Genomic DNA, 16,556 nt, shown 5'->3' with positions numbered 1-16,556 from the left:
ATTCTGAATACTGAAAGATAGGATCTAATGAAGAAAAAAAAATAAGATTATTTCACAGGAGAGGATGTGATTATAGCATCTGTGTAGGAACTGATCTTGGTGGAAAGAAGACACTTTTTGTATGTTAGAAGGAAGGAAAAAGAAAATGAGTCCCATCACAAAGGTTTGTAGATGAAGAGGTACAAAGATAAAGAAGTTCTTGTTTGGTAACTTCTGCCTTTAAGGTAAGCATTGGGTTTAAAGGAAAAACACATAGGTCTCATTATTATCCTATTACTCAGGAGGTTGAGAGCTGAGGATCAAAGTTCCAAGCCAGCCAAGACAGGAAAGTCCGTAAGACTCTTATCCTTAATTAACCAATAAAAAGGTGGAAGTGGAGATGTGCAAGTGGTATAGCAGTGGCCTTGAGCATCAAAGTCCAGAGAGCACCTAGGTAAACCCAGAACTATTGGCATTTAAAAAGAAAGGCTGGGAATTCGGCCTAGGGGTAGAATGCTTGCCTAACATGCACAAAGCCCTGGGTTCCATTCCCTGATGTCACATACACAGAAAAAGTCAGAAATGGTGCTATAACTCAAGTAATAGAGCTCTCTTCTTGTGAAAGCCTAAAGACAGTGTCCAGACCCTGATTTCAAGCCTCAGGACTGGTAAAAATAAATAAAAAATGAACTACTCAGGAGGCTGAGATTGGATGATTGTGGTTCAAAGCCAGCCCAAGGAACCAAAGTCCTTTTTAGCTTCAATTAACTGGAAGTGATGCTGTGGCTCAACTGGTAGAGCCATGAGCTGAAGAGCTCATAGACAGTGCCCAAGCCCAGAGTTCAAGCCCCAAAACTGACAAGAAAAAAAAAAAGAGCCAGGTGCTGGCGGCTCATGCATGTAATCTTAGCTACTCAGGAGGCTGACAGCTGATGATTACAGTTCGAAGCCAGTCCCAGCAAGAAAGTCCATGACAGCCTTTTCTCCAATTAACCACCAGAAAGCCAGAAGTGGAGCTAAAGCCTCCAGAACTGACACACAAAAAAAAGTCTGAAATAGTCACTTGCAGTGGGAAAGTGAGCTTACTAGGAAAATGTATACTATCAAAGACCCATGCTGATTATACACATACAGTTGGTGATTTACAGTCATGAAAATCTGCCTGGCTTTCCCAATTTTTCTATCAATTCTCAAATCTATGGGTGGATGTCAACTAAAGTGACAGGCTAGAATCAACTAGTGTATTATTCAGAGTTCTATAGCAACAGAAGTCAATTTCAATTAAAATGAACAGAAAAAAAAAATTGACAGAAAAAGTATGAGGTAGCTTCCAGGATGGAGAACTTGTTTCAATGACATTAACAAAACACACCATTGAAAATAACAGCATTCATTTGGCAAAGACGTCAAGATTAGTAATGCCAAACAAGATGCCAAAGCTGGGTGTATACCAATATAATTCTAGATACCAGGTGCCAATACGAACAATACCACTGAAAGCTTTGTGGCCAACAATACATGGGGATTTTGCTAATAATGGAAGGAATTGTTGGAAACAATATCATGGTAGGATATGAAAAGAATCTTTTGAAAGAATGAGAATAGCAAAGGAACTAAGTATTAAGAAGATAATGCAGGACAGGATGCTAAGTAGTGAATGAAATAAACAAAAACGTGAGGCATGATGGTTTATGCCTCTTTGTGGAAGAGGATGGATCCTGAGATCCAAAGGGGTTACACAGATGAGGTCGGGAGTTTTGCCTAGTGGTAGAGTGCTTGCCTAGCATGCACAAAGACCTGGGTTTGATTCCTTGGTACCACATACATAGAAAAAACAGAAGTTGTGCTGTGGTTCAAGCGGTAGAGCACTAGGCCTTGAGAAAGCCCAAAGACAGTGCTCAGGCCCTGAGTTCAATCGTAGGAACTGGCAAAAAAAAAAAAAAAAAGGCAGGGTTGAACAGAACAGTCTTAGAAACTTAAGCAGACTTCATTTGAGTGTTTGGTCACAGCAGTAGAGGACTGGCAATGTGACAAAACCTTCTACTGTTGCTATAGGCAATGTTTCATCTCACTGATCCCAAAGGTATCACAGATTGGTAAAGCCTTGGGCAAGTTAATTACTCTCTTTAAATCTGTACTTTCTCATCTATAAAATAAAGCTAAAACTACTCATTTAATAAAATTATGAGGAAGTCTGATGCAGTGTTTTGCCCATGTAATCCAAGCTACTCAGGAGGTTAAGATCTAAGAATTATGTTCAAAGCTACCCCAAGCAGGAAAGTCCATGAGACTCTTAGCTTCAATTAAACCCCAGAAAACAAAAAATAGTGTTGTGGCTCAAAATGGTAGAGTGCTAGTCTTGAGCATAAAAGCTCAGAGACAGGGGGCCACGGGTTTGGCCTAGTGGTAGAGTGCTTGCCTAGCATGCATGAAGACCTGGGTTTAATTCCTCAGTACAACATACATAGAAAAAGCCAACTGGTAGAGCTTTAGCCTTGAGAAAGTCCAAGGACAGTGCTCACACCCTGAGTTCAAGCCCCAGGATTGGGGGGAAAAAAAAGCTCAAGGACACTGATCAGGCACAGTTCAAGCCCCATAATCAGAAGAAAAAAAAGAATAACAACAGCTGGGCACTGTGGTTCATGCCTATAATTTTAGCTACTTAGGAGGCAGAAATCTGAGGATTGAAATTTGCAGCCAGCCGAACAGTGAAATCCCTGAGACTCTTAATTCTCATTAACCACAAGAAAAACAGAAGTGGAGCTGTGGCTCAAAGTGGTTGAGTGCTAGCCTTGAGCAAAAAGAGATCAGGAAGTGCCCAGGCACAGAGTTCAAGTCTTAATGACAAAAAAAAGGGGGGGGGGATTTAAAAGGTTCAGAAAGTTCACTCCTGAGTTTTGAGTGAAAAAATATCCGAATAGAAAAGTTATAGAATTGGAGCTTTGGTCAAACATTAGGATTCTGTTAGTCCCATCATATTATTGCGCAATCTTGAATTCTTTTATTTATTTATTTATTTTTGCCAGTCCTGGGCCTTGAACTCAGGGCCTGAGCACTATCCTTAGACTTTCTCAAGGCTGAGCTCTACCACTTGAGCCACAGAACCACTTCCAGCTTTTTTTCTATGTATGTGATACTGAGGAATCAAACCAAGGTCTTCGTGCATGCTATGCAAGTACTCTACCACTAAGCCAAATTCCCAGCCCACAACCTAGAATCCTTTTTTATTATCATCATCATTATTATTATCATTGTCAGGATAATATATAGAGGGGTTACAGTTTTATTCACCAGGCATTACTTCTCACACATTGATACCCCTGCTCATGTTTTTGTTCCCATTTCCCTCCCCCCACCTCTTGAATTCTTTAATGTTTCCATTCTCTTTTCTCAGTAAAATGATAACAATACTTTACTACTATCTTTAAGAGCACCTAAGAGGATTAAATAGAAGAGTACACATATGTTGAGCCAGGCACTAGTACTGTATCTCATTTACAGTAGGAAATGCTGATGTTATGCTTTATTTTCTAATTTCCAAACAATTTAAGCAGAGATAGATTCAGAGAGAAGGTGATAGAGAACAGATAAAAAATATTAGCTGAGAAAGGAGGAATGATGGGCTGAGAGTTTGGCCTAGTGGTAGAGTGCTTGCCAGTATGTATGAAGACCAGGGTTCAATTCCTCAGTACCAGCTGCGGCTCAAGTGGTAGAGCTCTAGCCTTGAGAAAGTCCAAGGACAGTGCTCAGACCCTGAGCTCAAGCCCAGGACTGGCAAAAAAAAAAAGAAAGAAAGAAAAAAGAAAAGAAAGGAAGAATGCTTTCCTCAGGTAGTCCAGACTTATTTGTGACTTTAAAAGTCAGGATAAGTGGGGCACTGGTGACACAGCTACTAGCTACTGGTGACTCACTAGCTACTCAGGAGGCTGAAATCTGAGGATCACAGTTCAAAGCCAGTTCAGGCAGAAAACTGGAAGTAGGAAAATGCTAGCTTTGAGCAAAAGAGCTCATGGACAGTGCCTAGGCCCTGAGTTCAAGCCTCAAGACCAATAACAAGTCAACATAAAACTGAATGTGGTAGGGCTGGGAGCATAGCCTAGTGGTAGAATGCTCACCTCACATGCACAAGGCCCTGGGTTTGATTCCTAGGTACCATATACACAGAAAAAGGCAGAAGTGGCCCTGTGGCTCAAGTGGCAGAGCACTAGCCTTGAGCAAAAAGTGTCCAATGACAGTGCCCAAGGCCTAAGTTCAAGCCCCAGGGCAAAAAAAACAAAACTGAATGTGGTAGCCACACACTGATGGTTCATGCCTGTAATCCTTACTACTTTGGAGACTCTGAGGTCTGAGGATCACAGTTCAAAGCCAGCCCAGGCAGAAAAGTCCCCATAAGACTCTCATCTCCAACATCTTCAATAAACTATTCAAAAATGCCAGAAGAAGTGCTGTGGCTCAAGTGGTAGAGCTCTAGCCTTGAGCAAAATGAGGCTCAGGGACAGTACCCAAGTCCTGAGTTCAAGCCCCAGGACTGGCCAAAAAAAAAAAAAAAAGGATATGGTGGCACACATCTGTAATTCCAACTCTTAGAGATGTGGATGCTAGTTTATTACTAGTTTATCACAAGCCTAGGCTAGCCTCAATCCAAATTCAACCAACCTAGGATGCACAATGAAACTGTCTAAGAATAAAAAAGATAAATCTGTCAGATTACCAATTAATTACAAATATGAGACTATATCCTGGATCTTGAAATGTGCTTTCATGAAACATTCTTCACCTCATCTGATTTTATAACTCTTTTAAGTTCTACATTTGCATGTCTCCCATCTTCTTCTTTTTTTGCCAGTCCTGGGCTTGAGCTCAGGGCCTGAGCACTGTCCTTGGACTTTCTCAAGGCTAGAGCTCTACCACTTGAGCCTCAGCACCACTTCCGGCTTTTTTCTATGTATGTGGTACTGAGGAATCGAACCCAGGTCTTCATGCATGCTAGGCAAGCACTTTAACCACTAGGCCAAACTCCCGGCCCTCCCATCTTCTTCTTAAAGCTTGATTCACTCTTCTTACTTGCTTTTCTAGATGACCTAAGCCTTAGCCAGACTGACACACCTTAGAAAGTTCACTTAGACTTCTGGCAAGAGGCAAAAAGCCCAGCATCTACAAAATTAGAAAAGAAATGCCTAGGACATAGGCTATGGAAATAAATAGATATAGGTTTAAGCACCAGCTCAGAACACTTTTTAGATATATAACCTTGGACATGGCACTCTTTTTTTGGGGGGGTGGAGGGAGAGCATGGGGCTTGAACTCTGGGCCTGGGTGCTGTTTCTAAGCTCTTCAGCTCAAGGCTACCGCTCTACCCTTGAGTCACACCCTACTACACATTTTCTAGAGATTAACTGGAGATAAGAGTCTCACAGCTTTGTAGTGCCTGGGCTGGCTTGGAACTGATAATACTCAGATCTCAGCATCCTAGCTAGGATTACAGGCGTGAGCCACCACTCTTTGTCCCACACTTCCTCATCTGTAAAATGGGAAAAATGCCACCTATAGCTCAACGTGTTTTTGTCAGGATTACAGAGATATGTATGACAATTCCTGGCACATAAAAAGCCAATTAGTGGTACTGTTATTAGGGTCCAATTGCCAATTGCCTTACTGAATTCCGTCAAGCTGTACTTTTCTAACTGGCAAAGTTATGCTGCTCCCACATTCCCATGCCTAAATCCAAAACACTCAGTTTCAGTAATCTATAATTAACCTAATCAAAAGCTTAAACAATTCAGGGCAAGAAGGCACTAACATGGCTCAACTCATTCTCTTTTGAAAGCAAAAAGCCAGGGCAAGTTAGGTATGTTTGCCAAGAGAAATATGGAGTCTATTTGAACATAGTCATTGCCCATAGTGATTAAACACAGATTAGTTAAGTTCTTTGGTTAGCCGACATACTGCTGTTAACTTTTGGACCGGGAGTTTAGCCTAGTGGTAGAGTGCTTGTCTAACATGCACAAAGATCCGGGTTTGATTCCTTGGTACCACAGACATAGAATAAAGCCAGAAGTGGTGCTGAGGCTCAAGTGGTAGTAGAGCTCTGGCCCAAGAACAGTGCTGAGACCCTGAGCTCAAGCCCAGGATTGGCAAAAAAAAAAAAAAAGTTTTTAACTTCTTTGTGCCTTGTTTTCTCTACTGTGTCTGGCATTCCTAATACCCACTTACAAGAACACAGAACACAGGGAAAAATCCTCTCAGTAATTAGGACATTCACCATGAAAGTTTCCATTTCACAAATTACATCTTTAGAGAGTTTTGGTTTGCTGAGTTCACTTAAGGTGGATTTATGAAAAATATTAAGTATAATCATAATGGTAAGATCTGACCCCAGAGAAACACAAGTTACAAGATAAAGACAGGTGCCAAAGATGAAATGTGCCTGAATAACAAGAACACCATATGTTCATTTATATTAACTACTACACTTGGGAATTTGGGCTCTTATAAAAAGTTCATTTCCCTTGTGTAGATGTACACACTCTTAAATAAGAGAAAACATCAATGGAAATATGATTGAACATAAATGTACATGACAGCTACAAAAAGAATTAAAAGCAACAGTCACTGGTTACAGGTCAAAGGCAACTATTCTAATCCTAATATTGCCAGTCTTTCCACATACCTTAATTAAAGCAGAAGGGAGCCAAAGTCAGAATAAGTATTTAAATTGAAAAGAAGAATCAAGAAAGGCTTGCTGGGCAGCATGGTGGCTCATGCCTGTAATCCTAGCTACTCAGGAGGCTGAGATCTGAGGATCACAGCTCAAAGCCAGCCCATGTGCTAAAGACTTATCCTTACCTCCAAACCACTAGAAAACAGGAAGTGGGGCTGTGGCTCAAGGGGTATGGTGATATCCTGTAGCTGAAGAGCTCAGGGCAATGCCCAGGCCCAGGGTTAGGGTGGTAGTCTTAAGCTGAAGTGTTCAGGGCCCAGGGCCAGAGTTCAAGCCCCATGATTGACCAAAAAAAAAAAAAAATCAAGAAAGGATCAACAAATCAAAATATCACAATGCAGTTTCTTAGTGAAGTGACTTTCCACTTGAGAAAGATTGGTCTTATTTTCATTTAACCAATTTTATTATTAGGAAATTATAAGATTTTGCCTCCCTAAAAACAGCTCAAAATCAGATGTGATATTGCATACCTATAATCCCAGCACTTTGGAAGCTAAAACAGGATTTTAGGTGAGTTCAACACTAGTCATGATCCTCTCTTTAAAGAAAAAAAAAAAGGTTCAACAATGCCCTCACTTAAGTCATAAGCTTCATGCTTGCCCAGAACTTCACTCAATTAACTTTCAGCCAAGAAATTGTTTCTTGGTGCAATTAACATTGTAAGACAAGCTCAACCCTGTCTTCCATAGCCTTGGGGCTGCTGAGTAAATCTAGAATCATGAAACATATATTTTGATACTGAAAATACAGGAAGGCGGTGGTTCAGCAACAAGGAAGATGGCCAAGAAGAAAAATACTCCGGCCTGTGTGCTGGCCTGTGATTTTGTAATTCCTTTATACGGAATCTACCAAACTGCTGGGCTCAGTGGCTCATGCCTGTAATCCTAGCTACTCAGGAGACTGAGATCTGAGGATCAAGGCTCAAAGCCAGCCTGGACACTAAAGAACATGAGATTCTTATCTCCAATTAACTGCCAGAAAACTGGAAGTGGTGCTGAGGATCCAGGGTTAAGATGGTAGACTTGAGCTTAAGAGCTCAGGGACAGCACCCAGGCCCAGAGTCCAATGACCAACACACACACACACACACACACGAATCTACTGAACTATGTGTACCAGAGTCCAATGACCACACACACACACACACACACACACACACACACACACACACACACACACACACGAATCTACTGAACTATGTGTACCTTTCAGAATTCACAGTAACATGCACTTAAGCCTTAAGCCATAACAAAATAAAAATCCATTTTTTCTGCTGGGCAGAGTGGCTCATGCCTGTAATCCTCAAGGTTCAAAGCGATCCCAGGCACAAAAGGACCTGAGACTCTTATCTTCAGTTAACATCTAGAAAATGAGAAGTGGGGCTTGGCTCAAGGGTAGCATGGTATCCTTGAGTTGAAGAGCTCAAGGACAGCACCCAGGACAAGTTCAAGTCCTATGACCCAAGGGAAAAAAAAAATCAATTTTTCAGGGCCAGAAGTTTGGCCTAGTGGTAGAGTGCTTGCCTAGCATGCACAAAGACCCAGGATTGATTCCTCAGTACCACATACATAGAAAAAAGCCAGAAGTGGCGCTGTGGCTCAAGTGGTAGAGCTCTAACCTTGAGGAAAACCCAAGGACAGTGTTCAGACTCTGAGTCCAGGACTGGCAAAAAAAAAAATTCAATTTTTCTTAATAGCAGATCATTTCTATGTCCCTATGATAAGTGACAAGTTCAGTTTAAGACCTTCACAAATATTTCTAATACTTAATCTTTAATACTTATTCCTATTACTTAGTATATTCATTTTACAAAAGAAATTGACTTGTGGAACTTGGAAAGTACTCAAATTCTAGGGGTACCAGAACTCAAATCCAGGTCTGCCTGACTATAAACTCCATGGTATGAAAGCAATTCATTACACATTTTGCCCTCAAAAGATCCAATCAAATTACAGATTAAAAAAAAAACAAAACACTTTGTTATTGTTGCTGTTCCAGTTCTGGAGCTTTTACTGAGGGCCTGGGTACTGTCCCTGAGCTGCTTTTGCTCAAAGTAGCACTGGAGCCACAGTTCCACTTCACACTTTTTGGTAGTTAGCTGGAGATAAGAAGCTCACAGGTGTTCCTTGCCTCGGTTGGCTTCAAATCATGATCCTTGAATCTCAGCCTCCTGAGTAGCTAGGATTACAGGCATGAACCACCAGTTCCAGGCTAAGAAAATGACTCTTAATTACAAGAAAAAGAGTTGGTCAGCAAGTCACCATCACCAGTCAGAAATATGCTTCAGATTCCCAACTCATATCAAGATACTTTCAGCAGTAGTGCCCACACAGCCTCTTTAAACTCTAATTCCTCCCAGAAGTTTAATATTGCAAATAACAAGAACGTGTCCTGAAGCAGTTTTGCCTGTGGTATAATTTGTTACACTATTTAGGTAGTTAGAAGGGAAAGGTTATCTACAACACCTTAATTATCTGACAATTACAACGAAATGTTTGGCTGCATCCAAGATTCCAATTCAGCTAAGCCCTACTTGGTAAAACCGATACAGAGTTCACATCACAAATTGCTGTTCTGTCAGAATAATTAAAAATCATTCAAAAACTGTAAAAACAATACTGTGTTCATATTGTGCCTAGAAATTTTGACAACAATCCGTTTTTAGATGATCCATATCTGCCCTTTTAATAGTTTTTTTCTGTGTTGATTTAGAGCTGAGGAGGGAGAGAAGAGAAGACAGAGGCTGACTGACAGAAGGTGGAGGATCATGTAGCCAATGCCCAAGAAACACAGGAGTATTCACACAGCTAGGTGCCCTTACTCCTTGTTGTCCTGAGGCCTCAAAACTGTACGAAAGAAGCAGGTAGCTAGGACAAAAAGTCCCACAACGTTCGCTTTCCCAACAGTAGCAGCATTTCTTTCCTAGCATTTTCAGATCCTAGTGAAGGAACCAAGACAAATCATTTTCTTCATATACCATCGAATTATCCCGGTGACTAACTACTGAGCAGAGAGAACAAACTTCTTAAGATTAGGAAGAATTTCCCTGTCGTCCTCGTACAAACCCAAGAGGATGCACGCGTATAGCTGGAAAGGAAGGATACGGCACGAGTACGGCTCAATGGAAGCGGTGGGCCACAGAAAGGCGGAAAGTCATTATCTGTACAGAAAACCAGGATTTCAATGCGAACTCAACTACTGCTTACTCGCTCTCCAAGTAGAAGAGATCTTTCCACCCTTGTTGCCGGGTCAACACAAGAGAAACTGCAAGACCATCGGGGTCTCCTCCCCGAATAGACTGGAAAATAACACCGGGAAGGGGGGGGCGGCGGTGGCGGGAGCATAATATGTATGAGAAGCCTCTGCTCAGTCTGTCTATTCCAAGTAGTAGAGGAGAGTGCTACCTCCATGTTCTGCACAGCCAAGTACGACTGCGCTACCTGGAGTCTGCACTTCCCGGCGCCGGGCGCCAGGAGGAGGCAGGTCCAAGAGTGAGCTTAGGAGGAGCGCGGGGGTCTCTGCTCTTCGGCTCAAAAAGGAGGGCGTGGAGGGAGGTGCGGTCGTGCTCGGAGTGTCTGCAGCTCCCCTCCCCTCCCTCGCTTCCTCTGAGAGGCAGCCCGGCCCCAGTACCTTCTTGACGGTGCGCGGCGCCTCGGTGACGGTGCCGTCGGGGCTGATCAGGGCCTCGCCGCCGTCGCGGTGCCGCTGGTGCTGATGGTGCGGGTCGCTCCTTTTCATGGCCGAGGCCTGAGGCACCTTCCCGGCCGCAGGGCTGAGAGCCGCGGCGGGCCCCGAGCCAGGGGCCGGGGGCCGCTCGGCGGCGGGAGTTGGAGCCTCGGGGTCTCCGCCGCCCGCCGGAGGGGCCATGGAGCTCAGGGACGCCGTGCTCAATCCTAGCTGGGGCTCCGGCTCGGATGGGCTCAGGTCCTTCAGCTCCACCTCAGGCACCTTGGCAGCAGCCGCTGCTGACACAACCTGCACCGACATCACCGCCTCCGATGCGGCCGCCGGCACAGACTCCAGCTCCGGCTCGGCCCCGCCTCCTGGTTCCCTTCCTCTTCCCTCCCCCATTCCCCCACTCCGCCCCTCCATCGCCTCCGCTCCCACCCCCTTCCTCCACCCGCCCGCCCTCCCGCCTGCCCGCAGCCAGCCCCGGGCCCTCCAGCCCCGCCCCGCCCCTAGCCCAACTCCCTCGCGAGGTGCCACGGAACCTGTAGTGCGCTTGCTCCCGGCCCCACGCGCCAAGAAGACTACGGGACCTCAGCTCCCGACAGGCTCAGTGTGGTGGGGCGCGGGGCCTTCTGGGAGTTGTAGTTCCTCTCTCTCCCGGAAAGTAGGGTTTCGTTGCGAAAAGAAGGGAAGGACCTGAGGGAGAGAAACATTTCCCAAGGAATCGCGGCTTCCGGGTAGAGAATGCCAGAAACCCCAAAGAAAGTGGAGGGGGGTATGACAGCTTGAACCTCCTCTCGGAGCTGCACGCGGGTCAGCGATCACATGGGCGGCCTTTGAGGGAAAAGCGCCGCATCACGTGAGGAGAGCGCGGGCTCCAGGCTTGAGGGGTTTACTTTTTCCTCCCTGACTCAACATCTTCCAGAATTTCAGTGGCTCACAATTTGGAAGAAATAAAATAGGGTTTGCTGCTGTGGCAATTCCTAGCACATTTCTAGGTTTGGAAGCGAAACCTGATATCCAAAACGTTCACTGCTGAGAAAATAACCCAGTGCTTTAAATGAGGCCAAATCTTTTGACCCAGTATTTATGTGGAAGTAATCTGGGATTTAGATACATAAGTAGCATAGCAAAACACTAAATGAAATCCAAATAATTTTCTCAAGTGATTCATTTGGGTGGTTTTCTTTGAACCTTTCTGTAGTCTCTTTTTACAATTTTACATTTAGAGCCCAATTCAAAGGCATATAGGCAGTTTTTTTTTGATTTTTGTTTTTTTTTCCCCAGTCCTGGGCTTGAGCTCAGGGTCTGAGCACTGTCCTTGGACTTTCCTCAAGGCTAGTGTTCTACCCTGAGCCACCACACCACTTCTGGCTTTTTCTATGTATGTGATACGGAGGAATCGAACCTGCATGCGAGGCAGGCACTCTACCACTAGGCCAAACTCCCGGCCCTTGGCAGTTTCATTTTTAAAAACAAGGAGTTATGAGGCCAGGAGTTTGGCCTAATGGTAGAATGTTTGCCTAGCATACACGAAGACAAGGGTTCAATTCCTTAGTATAACATGCATAGAAAAAGCTGGAAGCTGTGCATGGCTCAAGTGGTTGGGCTCTAGCCTTGAGAAAGCCCAAGGACAGAGCTCAGGCCCTGAGTTCAAGCCCCAGTACTGGCCAAAAAAAAAAAGTTACGGAGAAATGGTGGTACACTCCTATAATTCCAGCACTAGAGGAAGGTGGGGCAGGGGGCACTTGGGGAGGATCTTGAGTTCAAGGCTAGCCTAGGCTATATAATAAGACAATTTACACAAAATAGTGGAATAGTTACAGACTTGAAGAATTGTTTCCCAATAATTTATTTTAACAATAAAAAGAAATTAATGATTTGATAAAAATAACTAATCTGAGGACCTCGGTTCAAAGGCAGCAAAGTCTGTGAAAACTATATCTTCAATTAACTAAAAATAAAAGTTGGAAATAGAGCTGTGGTTCAACTAGTAGAAAGCTAGCCTTGAGCAAAAAAGTTCAGGAACAGTACCCAGGCCCTGAGTTTAAGCCCCTTCTGTGACAAAAAAAAAAAAAAAAAAAGGAAAGAAAAGACAGTGATAGCCTTGATAACTGGCCATCCTGTCATTGGAGTAATTTTTTTTTTCCTTTACTATAATTCTCTCTCCTCTGCTACTAGTGCTTTGGAAATCTGTGCACCTGCGGGCCCTAGCTAACCTTGCCAGAGGCTTTCATTTCCTAATCTACAAATTTGTGCATCACACTATGTTGAAAGGCACCTGGGCACTGCCATTTCACAAGGCCCACTAGTCCTCCAGACATAAGAGTGTCATGGCTGGGTGTTAGTGGCTCATGACTGTAATCCTAGCTACTCCAGAGGCTGAGATCTGAAGATCACTGTTTCAAACCAGCCCAGGCAGGAAAATCTGTGAGACTCTTATCTCCAATAAACGTGAGAAAAAGCCAAAGTGTCACTATGGCTCAAATAGTAGAGCGCTAACCTTGCACAAAAGAAGCTCAGGCCCTGAGTTTAAGCCCCAAGACCAGGAAAACTATGTAACAATTGATCATTATGAGCATTATTACATCATTATCACTTTATTACTTTGTACTGATTCTGGGGCTTGCACCCAGGGCCTGGATACTGTCTCTGAGTTTTTCATTCAAGGCTAGCATTGTTCCACTTGAGCCACAGCTCTACTTTCTGCTTTTTTTGCCCATTAATTAGAGTTTACAGTCTCACAGACATTCCTGCCCAGATTGGCTTTGAACCACGATCCTCAGATCCCAGCCTCCTGAATAACTAGGGTTACAAGTGTTAACTGGCTATAATATACACACATATATATATATATGTGTGTGTGTATGTGTGTGTGTATATACACACATGTATGTATGTATGTATGTATGTATGTATGTATGTATGTATGTATGTATGTATGTATGTATGTCAGTTGTGGGGCTGGGCCTGGGCACTGTCCTTGAATTCCTCACCTCAAGGATAGCACTCTACCACTTTGAGCCACAGCACCATTTCTAGTTTTCTGGTGATTAATTAGAAATAAGAGTCTCAAGGATTTCAGTGCCTGGGCTGGCTTTGAACCATGATCCTTAGATCTCAGCCTCCTGAGTAGCTAGGATTACAAGTGTGAGCCACCAGTGCCCAGCTATCATTAATATTCTTACAGCAATATCTCATTCCTTAAATTCCAATGACAATATGGCTCTTACTCATTTTTCTTAATTGATGTATAAAGTCATGTTAAAAGAGAGCTTCTTAAGCTTTCTTTTCACATGTCTCTCAGAATTTCCTTCCTGTTACAGAGAACCAGTTCAGAGTTCCACCCTCCAGCTGTCAAGGCTGAGATTAACAGCTCTATAACTGATTTTCTTTCTCCCACTAATGCTCAAGGGAGCTCAGCCACCTGGTGTATAGGAGCTTATTGGCAGCAGCTGCCTACCTGGACTGCCCCTAGAACTGATTTCTAAGAAGATGAATTAACTCTTCTTTGGGGTGTGGATATAAATGCTAAGGAGTTAGTGCTCGGTATTCATACTTTACTTGAACTACCTCTGCTGGACTCAGTCAGTTCCATCCTTCATAGCCAAAGCTTCTGCCATCTTTGTTGCTAAGGTACATCAGGCATAGTTAAAAAGTAATTGCTATACTGGAAACAAGATGAGTAAATACAGGTTTATGAATTATTTCAATATTAAGATATCTTCTGTCCCTACCTGGCTCATTTAGCTGCCATAACTCTGGCTGACAGATATTTCTTCCATGCAGGAAATTGGAAGAACTTCTCTGAGGAATCTGACCAGCCTAAGAGAAAATGAAAATACCAGTACTGAGAGTTCCTTCTCTAAGGAAATGGCCCAGGCTAGTCACCCACATAATGCTTCTATGAACCAGATAGTACAACCCTTTTTTGACTTTGGGGGAAATATCACAAACTCAGTGCCTCAGGATTCCTAACCACTTCAGCTATGCCCCCAGTAGTTTTTTGTTTTATTTTTGGAATAGAGTGTCTCATTTTTATTTTTCCCAGCCTCAGACTCAAGCCAGAATGCCTGGTTCAAAAAAAAAAAAAAAGTTGAGATGAGGCTGGGCACTGGTGGCTCATGCCTGTAATCCTAGTTATTTAGGAGGCTGAAATGTGAGGATCATAGTTTGAAGCCAGTCTAGGTTAGAAAGTCCATGAGACTATTATCTCCATTTAGCCACCAGAAAACCAGAAGTGTGCTCAAAGTAACAGAGTGCTAGCCTTGAGTGAAAACACTCATTCACAGTGCCCAGGCCGAGTTCAATCTCCATAACCGGCACACACACACAAAAAAAAAATTGAAATGGTGTTCTTTTTTTTTTTTTTTGCACAGGCTAACCTTTTACATCGTAAATTTTCAAAATTATTGGAACAAATGAAAAAGGTCTGGAGTGGGAACCACACTCCAGAACAGAACTGCACACCAGCCTAACCTACACTATAAAACCCTATCTCAAGAAAAATGAAGTTGAACATTGGTAAATCACACTTAATACTAGCTGCTCAGGCGGCTGAGATCTAAGGATCAAGGTTCAAAGCCAGCCTAGTCAGACAAATCTGAGAAACAGCTATCTCCAATAACCCAGCAAAAAGGTGGGAGTGCTTGGTACAAATCATGTTAAGTGAGGTAGGCCAAGCTCAGAGAGATAAATTGCAAAAGTTTCTCTCATATGTGGAAATTAGATCTAAAATATACTGGGATGTGATCAATTATACAGAACTGTAGGCATTCACATACAGTGAGACCAAAGGAGGATACACTTAGGAGAAGAACACAAAGGTTCAATGCCTACATGCACCCAATCACATAAAATATTTATCGAAATGAATTCTTGGAAATGGAAACAAAAAATATGGGAGTAAGAATGGGTTCAAGTTAATTTGTTCAAGCCTCAATATTGGCACTCAAGCAAACAAAAAGCAATATATAAATTGTTCAAAGATTGTCTTGATTCATCATTGCATGTTAGAAAGTATAAAGATGAAAAATCAAAAAAAATAAATAAAAGCCAAGTAACGTGGTACATACCAATAATCCCAGTTACTCAACAGCTGAAGCAGGATTGAGAATGGAGGCAAGCCTGGGCTACACAGCAATATCTATGATCCTGTGTCGGGGTGGAGGAGGTATTGGTGGGGGATGGAAGGCAGAATGACAGACCAGAAGGAAACTCAAGAAATAGTTATTTTTTGACAAGGAGTTTGGCCTAGTAGTAGAGTGCTTGCCTAGCATGCATGAAGACTCAGGTTTGATTCCTTGGTACCACATACATAGAAAAAAAGCTGGAAGTGGTGCTGAGGCTCAAGTGGTAGAGCTCTAGCCTTGAAAAAGTCCAAGGACAGTGCTCAGGCCCTGAGCTCAAGCCCAGGACTGGCAAAAAAAAAAAAAAAAAAGAAATAGTTATTTTTCTTCCAAGGAGTGGGAAAACAAATGAGGGAGAATAGAATAAGGTGTGGGTCAAAAAGGGATTTTAACTTACTGTTAAGCTGTTTTCTGTCTTGCTTAAAATACGGGTTGGGGGCAAGGAATGAGGCTTAGTGGTAAAGTGCTTTCCTAACAGGAAGCCCTGGGTTTGATTTCTCAGTACCATATGAACAGAAAAGGTTGGAAGTGGTGCTGTGGCTCAAATGTTAGAGTGCTAGCCTTGAGCAAAAAGCTCAGGGACAGTATTCAGGCCCTAAGTTCAAGCCTCAGGACTAGCAAAGAAAAATAAAAAAGGTTGGATGACAATTTGATAAAATTGGTAAAGTTATTAATTCTGAGTGGTAAGAACATGGGTGCTCATGTGTTGTTCTTTGTGCCTTTCAATCTCTTCAGCTTAGGCAGTGCACATACTGCTTTAAGGAAGCTGGGACCAAGAGTCAGTCAGGCCTCAGCTGGACACCTGAGGTTGAGCTGCTGAGATGCTCAAAGAATAGCATAAGAAAGAGATGCTTAGAAAAGTTGATGTCAGGACCATAGCAAGTCAGTTCCTCTTAGAACCAGAGTGGTTTCCTACAGTCCTTCAAGATTTCTTGTTTATGTTCTGAACATTCTGCTATGGATGCCTGCATTCTGAAAAGTGGGCTCACACTGCCTCTTAATGGTCGCAATCAACACTGCAGTCATACCAAGACAAGACATGCATTAGCTTCTGAAGG

General features: G+C 43.1%; 1 protein-coding gene across 1 annotated transcript in view; it reads right to left on the bottom strand.

Moving 5' to 3' along the window:
- The window catches only part of Ahcyl2 (adenosylhomocysteinase like 2), a 160,285-nt gene extending 149,533 nt beyond the window's left edge, over positions 1-10,752 (bottom strand). The window contains exon 1 of the mRNA XM_090333276.1: positions 10,331-10,752. Within this exon, the coding sequence (XP_090189402.1) occupies positions 10,331-10,687 (357 nt within the window). The 5' untranslated portion in view covers positions 10,688-10,752. The remainder of the gene's footprint in view (positions 1-10,330) is intronic.
- Positions 10,753-16,556: the final 5,804 nt, after the last annotated feature.

The sequence above is a fragment of the Megascapheus bottae genome, chromosome 5, assembly GCF_031878675.1.
Source record: "Megascapheus bottae isolate mThoBot1 chromosome 5, mThoBot2.hap1, whole genome shotgun sequence".
NCBI lineage: Eukaryota > Metazoa > Chordata > Mammalia > Rodentia > Geomyidae > Megascapheus > Megascapheus bottae.
Note: the sequence above shows the minus strand (reverse complement) of the source record. Positions and strands in the feature narration are given on the sequence as shown.